Genomic DNA, 12,496 nt, shown 5'->3' on the forward strand with positions numbered 1-12,496 from the left:
TAACTCTATGTAAAAAAAAAAAAAGATAAAAAAGGCTGTGCCCAAGTGAAGTTTTCACATCTAGACCAGTATTGTGAATTTTTGATATCTTCAGCAGGACCCCTATGGTCCACCAGTGGACCATAGGGGTCCTGCTGAAGATTTCTGTGCTTGTCAGAACAGAAGCAGTGACTTTGGAGACTCTCCCTGGTTTTTATTGTTGGGGTGGGGTTAGCATGCAGAGCCTCCAGCATGCTAAGCATACTCTATCTCTGAGCTACACACCAGCCCTCACTTTTTTTGTGTGTGTGTGTGGTGCTGGGGATTGAACCGATGGCCTTGTGCATGCAAGGCAAGAACTCTGCCAACTGAGCTATATCCCCAGCCCCCTCAGTCATTTTTAATTTAAAATTTTTTTACTATCTAAAAATGTTAAGAGTGAATAAATGATCACTGAGAGAAATGCATGTAGTCATTTCTCTTTTAAATGATTGTCAAGGAGTTGACTCACCAGTGGTCAGAAGGCCCCAGACCTGCATGCTAGTGGTCAACATGGGCATTGGACTCTTGGTCAGCCCACAAAGTCCTCCTGCCTTTGACCGTACAATCATCTACTTTCCAAGAGTCAGATGTGGTTGCCTTGGTCTTGCCTGTTAACTGTAATAGGATGTAGCATAATTCTTCTATAAACTGATGGCAGAGTGCAAATGGATTAGTAGTTTTATAAAAACGACTTGAATTCTTTAGGAAGACTTGTAAAGGTGTAGGTCAGCAAATACTGTAATCTAATTCGAGGCCAGGCAAGGTGGCGCATGCTGGTAATTCCAGCAGCTTGGGAAGCTGAGACAGGAGGATCATGAGTTTAAGGCCAGCTCAGCAACAGCGAGGTGCTAAGCAACTCAGTGAGACCCTGTCTAATAAAAGACAAAAATTGAGCTGGGAGTGTGGCTCAGTGGTTGAGTGTCCCTAAGTTCAATACCTGGTACCCCCCAAAAAAATCTTATTTGATATGAATAAGACAACTATAAAAGACTGAAAAAATTTCTTATAAATCCAAGAGGATTCTACACTTGGGTCCCCAAGTTCTCCCACTACTTTAAGTTGCAGAGTTGTGGAGGAGGAGCCCAGAGCTCTGGTCTGTGGGCCACACTCAGAGGACTTCCTCCTACATCAGAGGATCAGTGAATACGTGTACATTTGTATAATTCAACTGACAGCAAAGTACGTTATCTTATTTAAGACAAGATACCTGCACTAGTTTGCTTCTAATGATAGGAGTTTTCCTCTCAAAGCCTTTGTTCCCGTCACTTACTCTGCCCTGCTCACGAGTTGCACAAGGACACTGGCCAATAGGCTCTCACAAGGGGCCAGTTACCCTACTTCCCAAATGTGCTGCTTATGAGTAGAGGGTTTCGACCTGCTCCAAGTCATGTGGCCGAGTTGGTCGCCACGGGGCAGTATTTTTTCACAGGTTCTCTAAATCAAAGCCTGGTAGCTGAGAAAGTGTCAGCACCCCCTGATTCCTGCCTGTGCTATCCCATTTGGTCTGATTTCACATGGTAAATCATGCAATCGGGTTTAAGAGTTTATCTTTCCTCTCATTCCTGGAAGTCGCCTTTGTAAGTCAGCTGTGCTGGTCACATGTCTGCTCAGACTTGCCAGTGCACGGGCTTTCTGGGAGGGGCAGTTGGAAACCAGTGGCCTGTTTCTGCCCTTGAGAGTCACCTTTTGCACCTTTCAGAGTGTGTATCATATGTCCTTAACATTGGTATTTTAAAATTAAACATCCCGCTACCTTCGTAATCATATTTTGTGCACTATCGTGTGGTCTTAATTTTAGGTATCCAAATGGCTTGGGGATTAGAGAAACGGTTAGGGAAAAGAGCAGTTTGCTTTATCAGCTTGAGTCTGCTATTGCGTTAACTACAGTGGCTGAGAGTTCCAAAGCAGGAAACTCAGGACACAGTCTCAGATGGCTTGATTCAAAGGAGGGCGCCCTCCCTCTGCTGCTCTTCTCCAGGCTTGCAGTGGAGAGAGAGGCCCTCTTCAGGGGCAGGAGAAATCTGGTCTTCCTCTGATGCTCAGGTGGGGTGCACAGATCAGAGCAGATGCTCAGCCAGTATTTCTCCACTTGGCTGCACCTGGGAATCACCAGGAGAGCATCAGCAGCACTCCTGCCCTGGATCCCCATCCAGAGGAGCTGATTATTTGGTCTGGGATGCTGCAGTAGGATTACGGCAGCTGAGGCTGGGGACCACAGTTGTGGCAGGAACTGAGGGAGATGCACTGTTCATGGCTTCACAATTACTAGATCTACATGGGCTTATGAAGACATAGGTCTGCTGCCCAGGCCTAGTGACCAGCTGAGCTGGTAGCTGGTCAGGTGCTGCTATTCAACACAGATTCCAGTGGCCCCAGGCCCAAGTAGGCCTGGGAAATGTGTACTGGGGAGTGGATAGGCCTTTTTTTAGACTCCCAGATCCTTTTGAGCAGCACTCCTCATTCTTTTTTTTTTTTTTTAAGTATTCATATTGTATGATTAACTATTGTTTGAAAGTAAGAGTGTCAGGGTTGCCAGAGTTAACAATATTAATAAATCTTAATAAAGAATTAAATTTTAATAAACTTTTAAATTTGAAACAGGTTTGGATTTACAGAATTATATGGATAGTTCTTATTTATCGCAATTTCCCCTATTATTAACATCTTACATTAGTATGGCATATTTGTCACAATTATTAAAATGATATGATACAATATTATTTGTAAAAATCCTTACTTAGATGTCTTCAGTCTTTCCTTAATGTCCTCTTCCTGTCCCAGGATCCCACTCAGGATACCACACTGCCCTTGGTGGTCATGTTTCCTTAGGTTCTTCTTGACACTCAGGTGCAATTTTCATCTCAAGGAACAATTTTTTATAGTAGAGGTACATCGAATGCAAAATTTGGAAATAGTTACTTTAAAATAATTACTTCTTGTTTATTTGAAATTTAAATGTTTGGTAATATTTTAGTGATGCATTATAATTATCCATAATAATGGAATTCATTGTTACACATTCATACATGCACACAATATAATGATATAATTTGGTCCATTTCATTCCCCCGTACCTCCTATTTCCCTCCTCATCTTCCTCCCTCTGATCCCCTTCCTCTACTCTACTGGTCTTCCTTCTATTTTTATGAGATCCTGCTTTTTTCCTTGTTTCTCTCTAGCTTCCACACATGGAGAAAATATATGAACCTTGACTTTCTGGGTTTGGGTTATGAAATTTAAACTCAACTGAGCATTCTCTATTTTATCTGGCAACCTGAAGTATGCATGTGTAATTTGACTATAGCCTGACATTATTTTCAACCTTGCCTTAGCAACCCTTGGGGAAAGGGTTGTTTTTATTTTGTCAACATGCATTTACCGAACCCTGTAGCCGATCTGGGACTTGGGGGTGAAGTAAAATAGTTTCTGCCTTTAGGATTCAAAGCCCAAAATGACTAGAGATGCTTTTTTACTTTTCTTTTCTTCTTCTTCTTCTTTTTTTTTTTTTTGTATCACTTAAAAAAATCAAACTTGGCACAATGCATGGGTCACGGTGTCTCTTTTAATTTAACCCCTCTGGTGTCATATTTTTGAAGGGCAGTTGACCACACTTAAAACATGTAAAGGTTGCAGAGCCTCCGAACTAACAGTTTCACTATAAAAATTTATTCTGTTAGAGGTTCCCAAACTTTCTAGGTTCATGGAGCTCTAGTGTCTAGTTTTATCTAGGTTTTCACAGTACCCTTAGACCAAAAGAAATACAAAACAATGTTTTAAGTTGTTAGGTCTAAATAATAAGTATTTATGCCCTAAATTGATAGCTGTTTGAAAAAAATCACATACCCTGGAAGAAAAATAATTTGTATTTAATTGTTAAATAAATTTCTTAACTAACAAAATGCATGTACCTCTTAGCCATCACACAGCTTCTGAAACCTTCCAGTCGGGTTGGACATAATCACACTTATTTCCAGAATCATTACTGATTTTTGTACAAGGCTCACTCTTTATCACAACACCAGTAAAAACCCGACTGTACAAAGATGTGACATCACTGATCTAATGTTGAATACGTGAACTTCCTGGAGCTGATGGTTCACAGCGCACCCCAACAGAGGTCAAGTGTTCCTGCATTTCCCTCAAAAGGATGCAGCTTCTCTGTGAGTTCTCTGTGGCATTGTGGGAGCACCTTGGCACAGGTTTCAGAGATCTTAGTCCACAGAATGCCGGCTCCATTCCTCGGGGCTTGAGGTGAGCCCGGATATCATGGTGGAAGAGTGTGGCAGAGGGAAACAACTCATATGATGATCAGGAAGCAGAGAGAGAGCAGCACCCCTCATTTTTGCATAGTGCTTGAGGCTTAAGGGTGCTTGCTGTGCCCAGAAGGTGCTCTCGCTTCCGGTAATGAGGCAGCCACAGCTTAGAGAAGTAAGGTTTCCTTCCCAAAGGGTTAGACCTAAAGAATGCCTTAAAGACAGAAATCTAGAATTTTAGCATTGCTAAAAGAACTTCTGAAACATCTCAAGTGTCCCTTCTGGGGACCTGGGACGTAGAGCTAGGTTTGCAGAGCAGAGATCTCTCCTGGCACTGGTGCCTTGCACCCTGGTCCTGCTGTCAAGCCGCTGCAGTCCAGGCCCCTGGCTCCCCCACACCCCAACTGCATTTTCCACAAAGCTCCTGCCACACCTTCCCATGCCATTCATGTGCCGGCTTAATGAGTCCCCCTCATGACTCATTGTTTGATTTCCCTTGCATCCAACTCATTACCTGTATAGCCACACATTTCCTGATCTCCAAGATATTAAAACTCAACTCATGCCTCAGCACTGAGGAGAGGACACACAGGTTTGTGTTTTCAGTTGTGCTCAGACACACATGACATAAGATTTTCTATCAGTGCCATTTGGTGCATCTGCAACCATTGCCACACTTCTGTCATCCAGAAGGGAAACCCACTCCTGAGTGGTTCTTCCCCACGTCCCTAACCTACTTAATGTCCTGTAGATGTGCCTGTCCTGTGTGTTTCACACACACAGAGTCAGACAAATGTGGACACGGGTGTCTGAGTTGTACCAGGGAGTGCAGCCTTGGAGGCTCACTCCCCTCAGCCTCACCTTAGAGGCGGCCCTGTAAGGACGGACCACATTTGTTCCTCCACTTATTTGTTGATGAACATTGAGTTGTTTCTCCCTTTTGGCTATGGTGAATAATGAAGCAATGAACATTTATTTATAAGTGTTTTAGTCTTTGCCTTAAATTATTGTTGGTATATAGAAGTGGAATTGCTGGATAGCATGTAACTCTGCTTAACTTTATTTTTATTTATTTATTTTTTTTAACCTGGGCACTTAACCACTGAGCAGCCCTTTTTATTTATTTATTTTTTTCCATCTTGAGACAGGGTCTCACTAAGTTGCTGGCTGGCCTCCAATTTGTGATCCTTCTGCCTCAGTCTCCTGAGCACAGTGATTACAGGCATGACCACCATGCCCAGCTCTTCTTAGCTTTTTTTTTTTTTTTAATATTTGTTTTGATTGTAGTTGGACACAATACCTTTATTGTATTTATTTATTTTTATGTGGTGCTGAGGATCGAACCCAGGGCCTCGCACATGCTAGGCGAGTGCTCTACCACTGAGTCACAACCCCAGCCCCTCTTCTTAGCTTTTGAGGAACCGCCAGCCTGTTTCCCCACATGGCTGTACCATTTTCCCACCAGCAGTGTTTGAGCTCCACTTCTCACATCCTCACTCGAATGTTTTTTTATTTTTTAAATAAAAACCATTTTAGTGGGTATGTGCACAGGATTTTCAATGAATTATTTTTATTAAATAAAGAAAAACAATGAAAGTCAAAAAGGGAAAAATTCAAAACAGAAAAGAGCAGTCTCTTGTCTGGTCCATCCAGACCCATCCCTCAGTAGCAGTCTTCTGGGGCCCTCTGTCTGCTGCCCTTCCAGCTTGGGCTGCTGGCTTCCTGTTTGGGTAGATAAAGGCTTTAACTCACCTGATCCTGTGATCCCTGCCATCCTCTCCATGTAATTTGTATTAGTTAGGGCACCAGCTTGAATTTTGAAAAGGACCAGGATTACAGATCTCTTGCTGCAGCAAGGCATAAGCCTGTTTCTGTTTCACATCCTACAGCACAAACAACTCAGGGCTGCAGAGGTGGTTTTCAGATTTCACAGTGCCCCACTCTTTCTGGACTTCAGCTTTCCCATCTTCAAGTATGTTTTCCATTTGGGTTTCTGAGGTGGCCACTCCAGGTATCCCTACCACACCCACCATCAACCAGCAGCAGGAGGGGACTGGGCCAACAGAGACCTTCTACCTCCCTCCGCAGCTGGGACTCAGAGGCTGTCACTCCGAGTCTGGCTTTCCCTGCCCCTGTCCATTTTCGTCCTGTGCCTTACTTCTGCTGATACACACTTTGTCTTACTGCTGTAACAAGGAGCTAGTGTTTGAGTGCTTACTATTGTTATTAGTGCATTACATGCACAATGACTTAATCCTTAAAATAGTCTTCTAGTCTCCTAAGTAGATATTATGTCCCTTTTACAGATAAGGGCACTGAATCGCAGACCAATCCAATCATGGTCCCAGGTCACACGATGGGGCAAGGCTGAGATGCCACAGCGCACTTCATTTGAGATTCCTTGAACTTAGAGTCCGTGTGCCCAAGGGTGTCCACGTGTGAGAACGTTGTTCCAGCAGCCTCTCCCATCTGTGCCCATGGAAGGGCAGGAGCTTGGCCAAGCCCTGGAGCAGCAGGCAGGAAGCCCCAGTGTGAGAGTGCCCTTCCTGCCTGCTGTGCACACCCGTGTGCCTTCCAGATTGACTGCAGGCCTGCTGGGTGGAATCTGTTCAGGCCAACACCCTGAGTGCTCAGGAAGCTGTATTTCTGGGGCTGAGGTCGACAGTGGCAGCTGCAGCAGACTGCTGGAAGACTGGATGCTGCGCATGTGTGGGGAGCTGCAGCTGCTGGCTGCTGGCCTTAACTGCTCCTGTTTTACAGATACAGTGACCAGGAGCTAAGCTTTGGGATGTGACAGAATGATGGACAACAAGGATTTAGAAGCCGAAATCCACCCCTTGAAGAATGAAGACCGAAAATCACCGGAAAATCTGGGGAACAGGTTGAAGAATGAAGATAACTTGAAAAGCACACCTCCACAGACCCGGCTGTCCCGCTGCCGCACCGTGGCGTTCTTCCTGTCATTGTTTACCTGCCTTTTCGTGGTGTTTGTTGTCTCGTTCATCATCCCGTGTCCAGACCGACCAGAGTCCCAGCGAATGTGGAGGATCGATTACAACACAGCAGGTGAGGAGGCAGGACTGTGGTCTTTGACAGTGAGTCAACCAAGTGTCTGCCAGTTCTGTGCCCCACTTGAAAAGCACACCTCCACAGGGGTTTTAGGGTGCTCCAGAGCAGCCTCAGTGAAACCAGAAGCACTTCTTTGGTTGGGTGGACAGGCACACACAGCTCGCAGCTACTTTTCTTCTATTTTCCTTTATTCTTTTCTGGTACTAGGGATTGAGCCAGGGGTGCTTAACCAACATGAGGACATAAGCCAATGACCTCACATCCTCAGACCTTTTTATTTTTCATTTTGAGACAGGGCATTACTAAGTTGCCCAGGCAGACCTTGAACTTGGAATCCTCCCGCTCAGCTTTCCTAGTCCCTGGGATGATGGGCATGGCCACCGCAACTGGCTTGGTTACTTTCTTTTTGATAATTTTTTCTATAAAACATACAACTGGCGGAAAGACTCAGGTGTTATGAAACATGGGAGGTATGCAGCAGGTGGTGTCATCCAGGCTTGTTCTGCTCTAGCCAGAGTGAAGTGTGCCTGTTGAATTGGCCTCCTCCTCTCAGAACAGCATGCACAGTTGTCCTGGCAGTGGGTGGGAGAGCCAGTGACCTCTGCTGCTGTGCTGCTTTGCATACTTGACTTCTTTTGGGGGATAAAGAGAATTTCTCATTGAAGCTTACTTAGTGTCATTTGTCCAGATTCCAGGACCATTGTGCCCCCTCCCCCTGCCTTGTCCTCTTCTCCTGGTCCTAGGAAGGAGGATAGGTTGTTTCTTGTGCCTGCTGGGCTTTTTGTTTCTGTAAAGTCACTTTTTCCAGGTGTTTCATATGCCTCGAGTGTGACAGCTCTCTCTTCACATGACACGCTAGGGACTGAATCCAGGGTGCTCTACCACTGAGCTGCACCCCAGCCCTTTTTATTTTTATTTTGAGATAGGGTCTTGGCAAGTTACCAAGGCTGGCCTCCAACTTGTGATCAGCCTCTCTCGAGTCCCTGGGATGGAGGGTGTGGCTGTGTGCTGGCCTTCTCTGTCTCTGAGGTGGTTATGTGGTACTCCCTTCATACTATCCACTTGGTATACTACAGTAATGGATTTGGGGATGTTAAACAAAACTCAAATTGCTGAGGTAGAAGCGATTAGATGCTGGGTGTGTCTCAAAAACAAAACACAGGACTGAGGATGAAGCTGTTGTTGAGCACCCCTGGCCTCCACCCTTTGTATCACAAAACAAACAAAAAGACTAGCACCACAGTTCGCCTGAGCACACTTCCAGCCCATGTTCTGAGAGGCTGATTGGCCTTCCTCCTGGCGGCAGCACCCTGGGCTCCCACCGTGGAGCCCCCCAGTGTGGCAGCAGTCCTGCCTTTCCTTCATGCCAGCCACACCATGGGTCTGAAGCAGCCTCTTTATGGTCTTGCCTTGCAGTTCCCTGATGACTAGTGATGTGGCCTGTCTCTTCATGTGCCCAGGGGCCACATGTATATCTTCTTAGGGTCCTTTGCCCATTTTTCACTGTGTTGTTTGTTCTGTTATTGGGCCACGGGAGTCTTTATAATCTGGACACTTGTGCCATATGCATATGACTTGCAAATATTTTCTCCTGTTCCGCGGGTCATCTTTTTAATCTATTGATAGTGACCTTAGATGCATAAAAGCTTTGAACTTCGATGAAGTCTCATTAACTTTTTGTTCTGTTGCCTGTGCTTTGGGCGTCATGTCTAAAAAATCATTCCTAAATCCAATGCCATGTAGACTTCCCTGTGTAAAGCACTTTATAGTTTTAGCTCTCTGTTTTGGACTGATTTGTTTTGAGCTTTTGTGTAAGCTAAGGGCCCATTGTCATTCTTCTGCTGTTTGATTTTAAGACAGAGTGTGTCATTTGAGTCCTTGAATAAAAGGAAGCAGTAGGCCTGAATGTGGACGGAGTGTGGCTGTCTGGGTCCCAAGCTGGTCCAGGAGGATCCCTCTCAAACCCAAGCATTTAAAGCACCTGTTTGTACTGCCTGAGCATCCTGCCTGTGTCAACACCTGCTAGGATCTGCCTGGCCTGTCACATTCCTGAACAATTGCTGCTTTTTTCAGTGTGGGGGGAAAACCTGCTCACAGTGGCAGGCAGAGCAGAGCAGTGGGTCATGTTAGACTTGACCTTTCTGCAGACAGGCATGGCCTGTGGAACATGGTCCGTGGCTTCTTTTTCAGTTACCTATGACTTTCTGGCCATGGAAGACATAAACAGGGACAGGATCCAAGATGTTGTCTTTCTTTATAAAAATACCAACAGCACTGACAATTCCAACCAATCCTGCGCTGACGAAGGTATTTTGGTTTTATCTGAGAAGGAGGGGCTCCCTACAGGGAGAGGGGTCTTTGTTCTGGGTCACATTCTCACTTTTGTGGTGTTTGGGGAGGCAAGTGGTGGGATTCTGGAAACCATCCCATCCCTCTTCCTTCCTTCCAGGAGTGGGAAGAGGCAAGGGGGCAGGCTTAGCCCTATCCACCCCACTTGGGGCTGTGAGTCTGAGCTTAAGAACCAGAGACAAAGGAAGCAGGGCGAGGCCCAGGCCCAGGGCTGCAGGCAGGGCATGAAGAGGGCCAGCTGCACCACTGACTGGAGGCTGTGGTCTCTCCCCTCAGGCTTCTCCTCTCCCTGTGCCTTCGCGGCTGCCGTGTCAGGGGCCAATGGCAGCGTGCTCTGGGAGAGGCCTGTGGCCCAAGACGTGGCCTTGGTGGACTGTGCTGTGCCCCGGCTGTCAGATGGCAAGTCGTCTGCCTGTGTCCTTGTGGGAAGACCCAGTTCTCTCACTGCAGTGGACCTGCTTACAGGTGGGCCCTAGGTGGAGGGCTGGGAGAAGAAAGGCATGGTGAGGACAGGCCCTGGCCCCCGACCAAGGATCTGGCTCCAAGGCACTCTCTCCTGGCAGAAGCTTATACCTGTGGGTGCCACTTGGCCCAGATGAGGCCCTGCTCCCAGCTGGGAAGGGTCACATTGGCCCTGGGTGTTCTGGAGCAGCCCTTGCCCAGTGCCCAGGAGTAGGAGGTTCCAGGTGGAGTCCAGGAAGAGAAGTCTTCCAGGAGTAACACTGCTGTTTTCCAGTGGCCACTGTCTTTTCTCACGTGGGCGTGCCACATCTTCAGCACAGTATCTGTTCCTCTTGACGGGACGTCAGGCCCATTCACACATGTTCCCATTTCTGAATGTGTGGACCACAGGCCCTGAGCGTGGATGACTTCCCCAGGGCCATTGTAAGGTTCCTGGGAAGGTGTCTGCAGTGTACACCTGTACAGTGATGGTGTGCTTGGTTTTAGGGGAGACCCTGTGGAGCCAACCCAGCAGCTTTGGTGGGAATGCCTCTGTCCTGAGCCCTCTGCTCCAGGTGCCTGATGTCGATGGTGATGGGGCTCCAGATCTGCTGATCCTTACCCGGGAGGCCACGCAGGTGCCGGCCCACACTGCTCTCTTCCTGAATCCCCAGTCCCAGCCCCATGCTGCCTCCTCTCTGCCTCCTTGTCCACTTCCACCTTCCAGAGAGGATCGGGTCTGACCCCAGACTCTCTTGCAGGTCCAGGTCTACCTCTCTTCCACTGTCCTTTGTCACCGCAGGTCAGTGGGTACATCTATTCAGGCAGCACTGGGCGCCAGATTGGCCACAGAGGCAGCCTCGGTGTGGACGGAAACAGTGGCCTTCTCCTCCATGTCACCCGGACGGGCGCGCACTACATCCTCCTGCCCTGCGGTATGCCGGCCCCTGCGTTCCCAGGGGGCGCTTCCTACTCACAGGAGTGCTGGTCTTCAACAGATGAGCTCAGCGCCCTGGAGAAAGCAGCATGTAGGGAAGCTGGCTTCTGCCCCCAGGGCATCTGCTGCCCTCTGTCACAGAGGTGCTGGTTAATCCCAAAGTTCAGGGGACCCAAGCACCTGGACCATGGGTGGCAGCATGCTGGGTGTGGGGCTGCCGGGTGACCCTGGTAACTCCTGCTCCTCTGTTTTGAATAGAAAGTTCCCTGTGCAGCTGCTCTGTGAAGGGTCTCTATGAGAGGGTGACTGGGAGAGAGAGCCCCTTCAAGAGAGACCCCCTCTGGGAGAGCATGCTCAACACTTCTGCCACCAGGCAGCTTCTGCGCAGGTTGGTCTGGAGCATGGTGTTTGTCCCACGGGTCGGGCTTTGGGACCTGCAAGGACCACAAGAGAGCCAAACAGGCTGAGGGCCACTGTGTAGCTCTGGGCCATGAGACCATCCTGTATTCAGAAAAGGGACACAGACAGATGGAGGCCAAGCACAGCTGAGGAGAGAGCATCCTGGTGGGATGTTCCTCCTCCCTGGGCAGCCAGGGTCCCTTGAGGAGAGAGAGTCCTGGTGGGATGCTCCTCCTCCTCCTCCTCCTCCCTGGGCAACCAGAGTCCAGTCCCGTTCAGGAGAGAGCGCCCTGGTGGGATGCTCATCTTCCCCCCAGCTACCAGGGTCCTGCTTTTCCTCCAGCTGGGGGGCTGAGGCATAGGGCTATGTTGTGGGAACCTGCAGGAGTCAGTCCCCACAGGCTTGGTGGGGTGTGAGGCAGCCCAGGCACTGTGTGCTTCTTTCTGCTCCCCTGTCCAGCTCTGGAGCAGTCCGTTACTTGATGAGCGTTCCAGGGAAATCTGGCCAGGACTTGCTCCTTGTGAGCTCTGAGGCCTGTGTACTCCTGGATGGACAGGAGCTGACACCCAGGTGGACCCTCGGTGAAGTCCAGGTCATGAGGTATGGAGTCTATCCCCTTGTCCCCTCCTGGCATCTGCAGCCCACCCCCCTGGCTGGTAGGAGGGTGGAGGGGCAGGCTGGAGGGGTCCACATTCTTCTGCCAAAGGCCTTTTTCCTAGCCATGGTGCTGCCCTGCCCCTATAGCGGGGCCAGTGAAACCTCTGGTTCTGAGGGTCATCTCCTAGTCCTGGGGCCAGATATGGGCATCCCCAGCCCTGTCCTGGTATGGACACAGAGGACTGAGTGGCACACTGTCCCCAGGTGTTTCCTTCATCCTAGTCTCTTTACAGAGATCCCTTGTGAACTCTTCTTCTCTACTCCTCTTCCAGAAAACCCATCCTTGGCCACTACAAGCCAGACACCTTGGCCGTGGTCATTGAAAATGGAACTGGCACTGATAGACAGGTGGGCTTTACTTCCTCCAGA

At 48.3% G+C, this 12,496-nt stretch overlaps 1 protein-coding gene across 1 annotated transcript in view; it reads left to right on the forward strand.

Moving 5' to 3' along the window:
• The window catches only part of Fam234a (family with sequence similarity 234 member A), a 32,019-nt gene that overhangs the window by 17,568 nt on the left and 1,955 nt on the right, over positions 1-12,496 (forward strand). Inside the window, exons 2-9 of the mRNA XM_046440940.2 lie at positions 7,035-7,340; positions 9,534-9,650; positions 9,969-10,157; positions 10,641-10,771; positions 10,936-11,068; positions 11,329-11,458; positions 11,930-12,070; positions 12,400-12,475. Of these exons, the coding sequence (XP_046296896.1) occupies positions 7,073-7,340; positions 9,534-9,650; positions 9,969-10,157; positions 10,641-10,771; positions 10,936-11,068; positions 11,329-11,458; positions 11,930-12,070; positions 12,400-12,475 (1,185 nt within the window). The 5' untranslated portion in view covers positions 7,035-7,072. The remainder of the gene's footprint in view (positions 1-7,034; positions 7,341-9,533; positions 9,651-9,968; positions 10,158-10,640; positions 10,772-10,935; positions 11,069-11,328; positions 11,459-11,929; positions 12,071-12,399; positions 12,476-12,496) is intronic.

The sequence above is a fragment of the Marmota monax genome, unplaced genomic scaffold, assembly GCF_021218885.2.
Source record: "Marmota monax isolate L192 unplaced genomic scaffold, Marmota_monax_Labrador192_F-V1.1 WCK01_AAM20220418_F8-fsc00035, whole genome shotgun sequence".
Lineage (NCBI taxonomy): Eukaryota > Metazoa > Chordata > Mammalia > Rodentia > Sciuridae > Marmota > Marmota monax.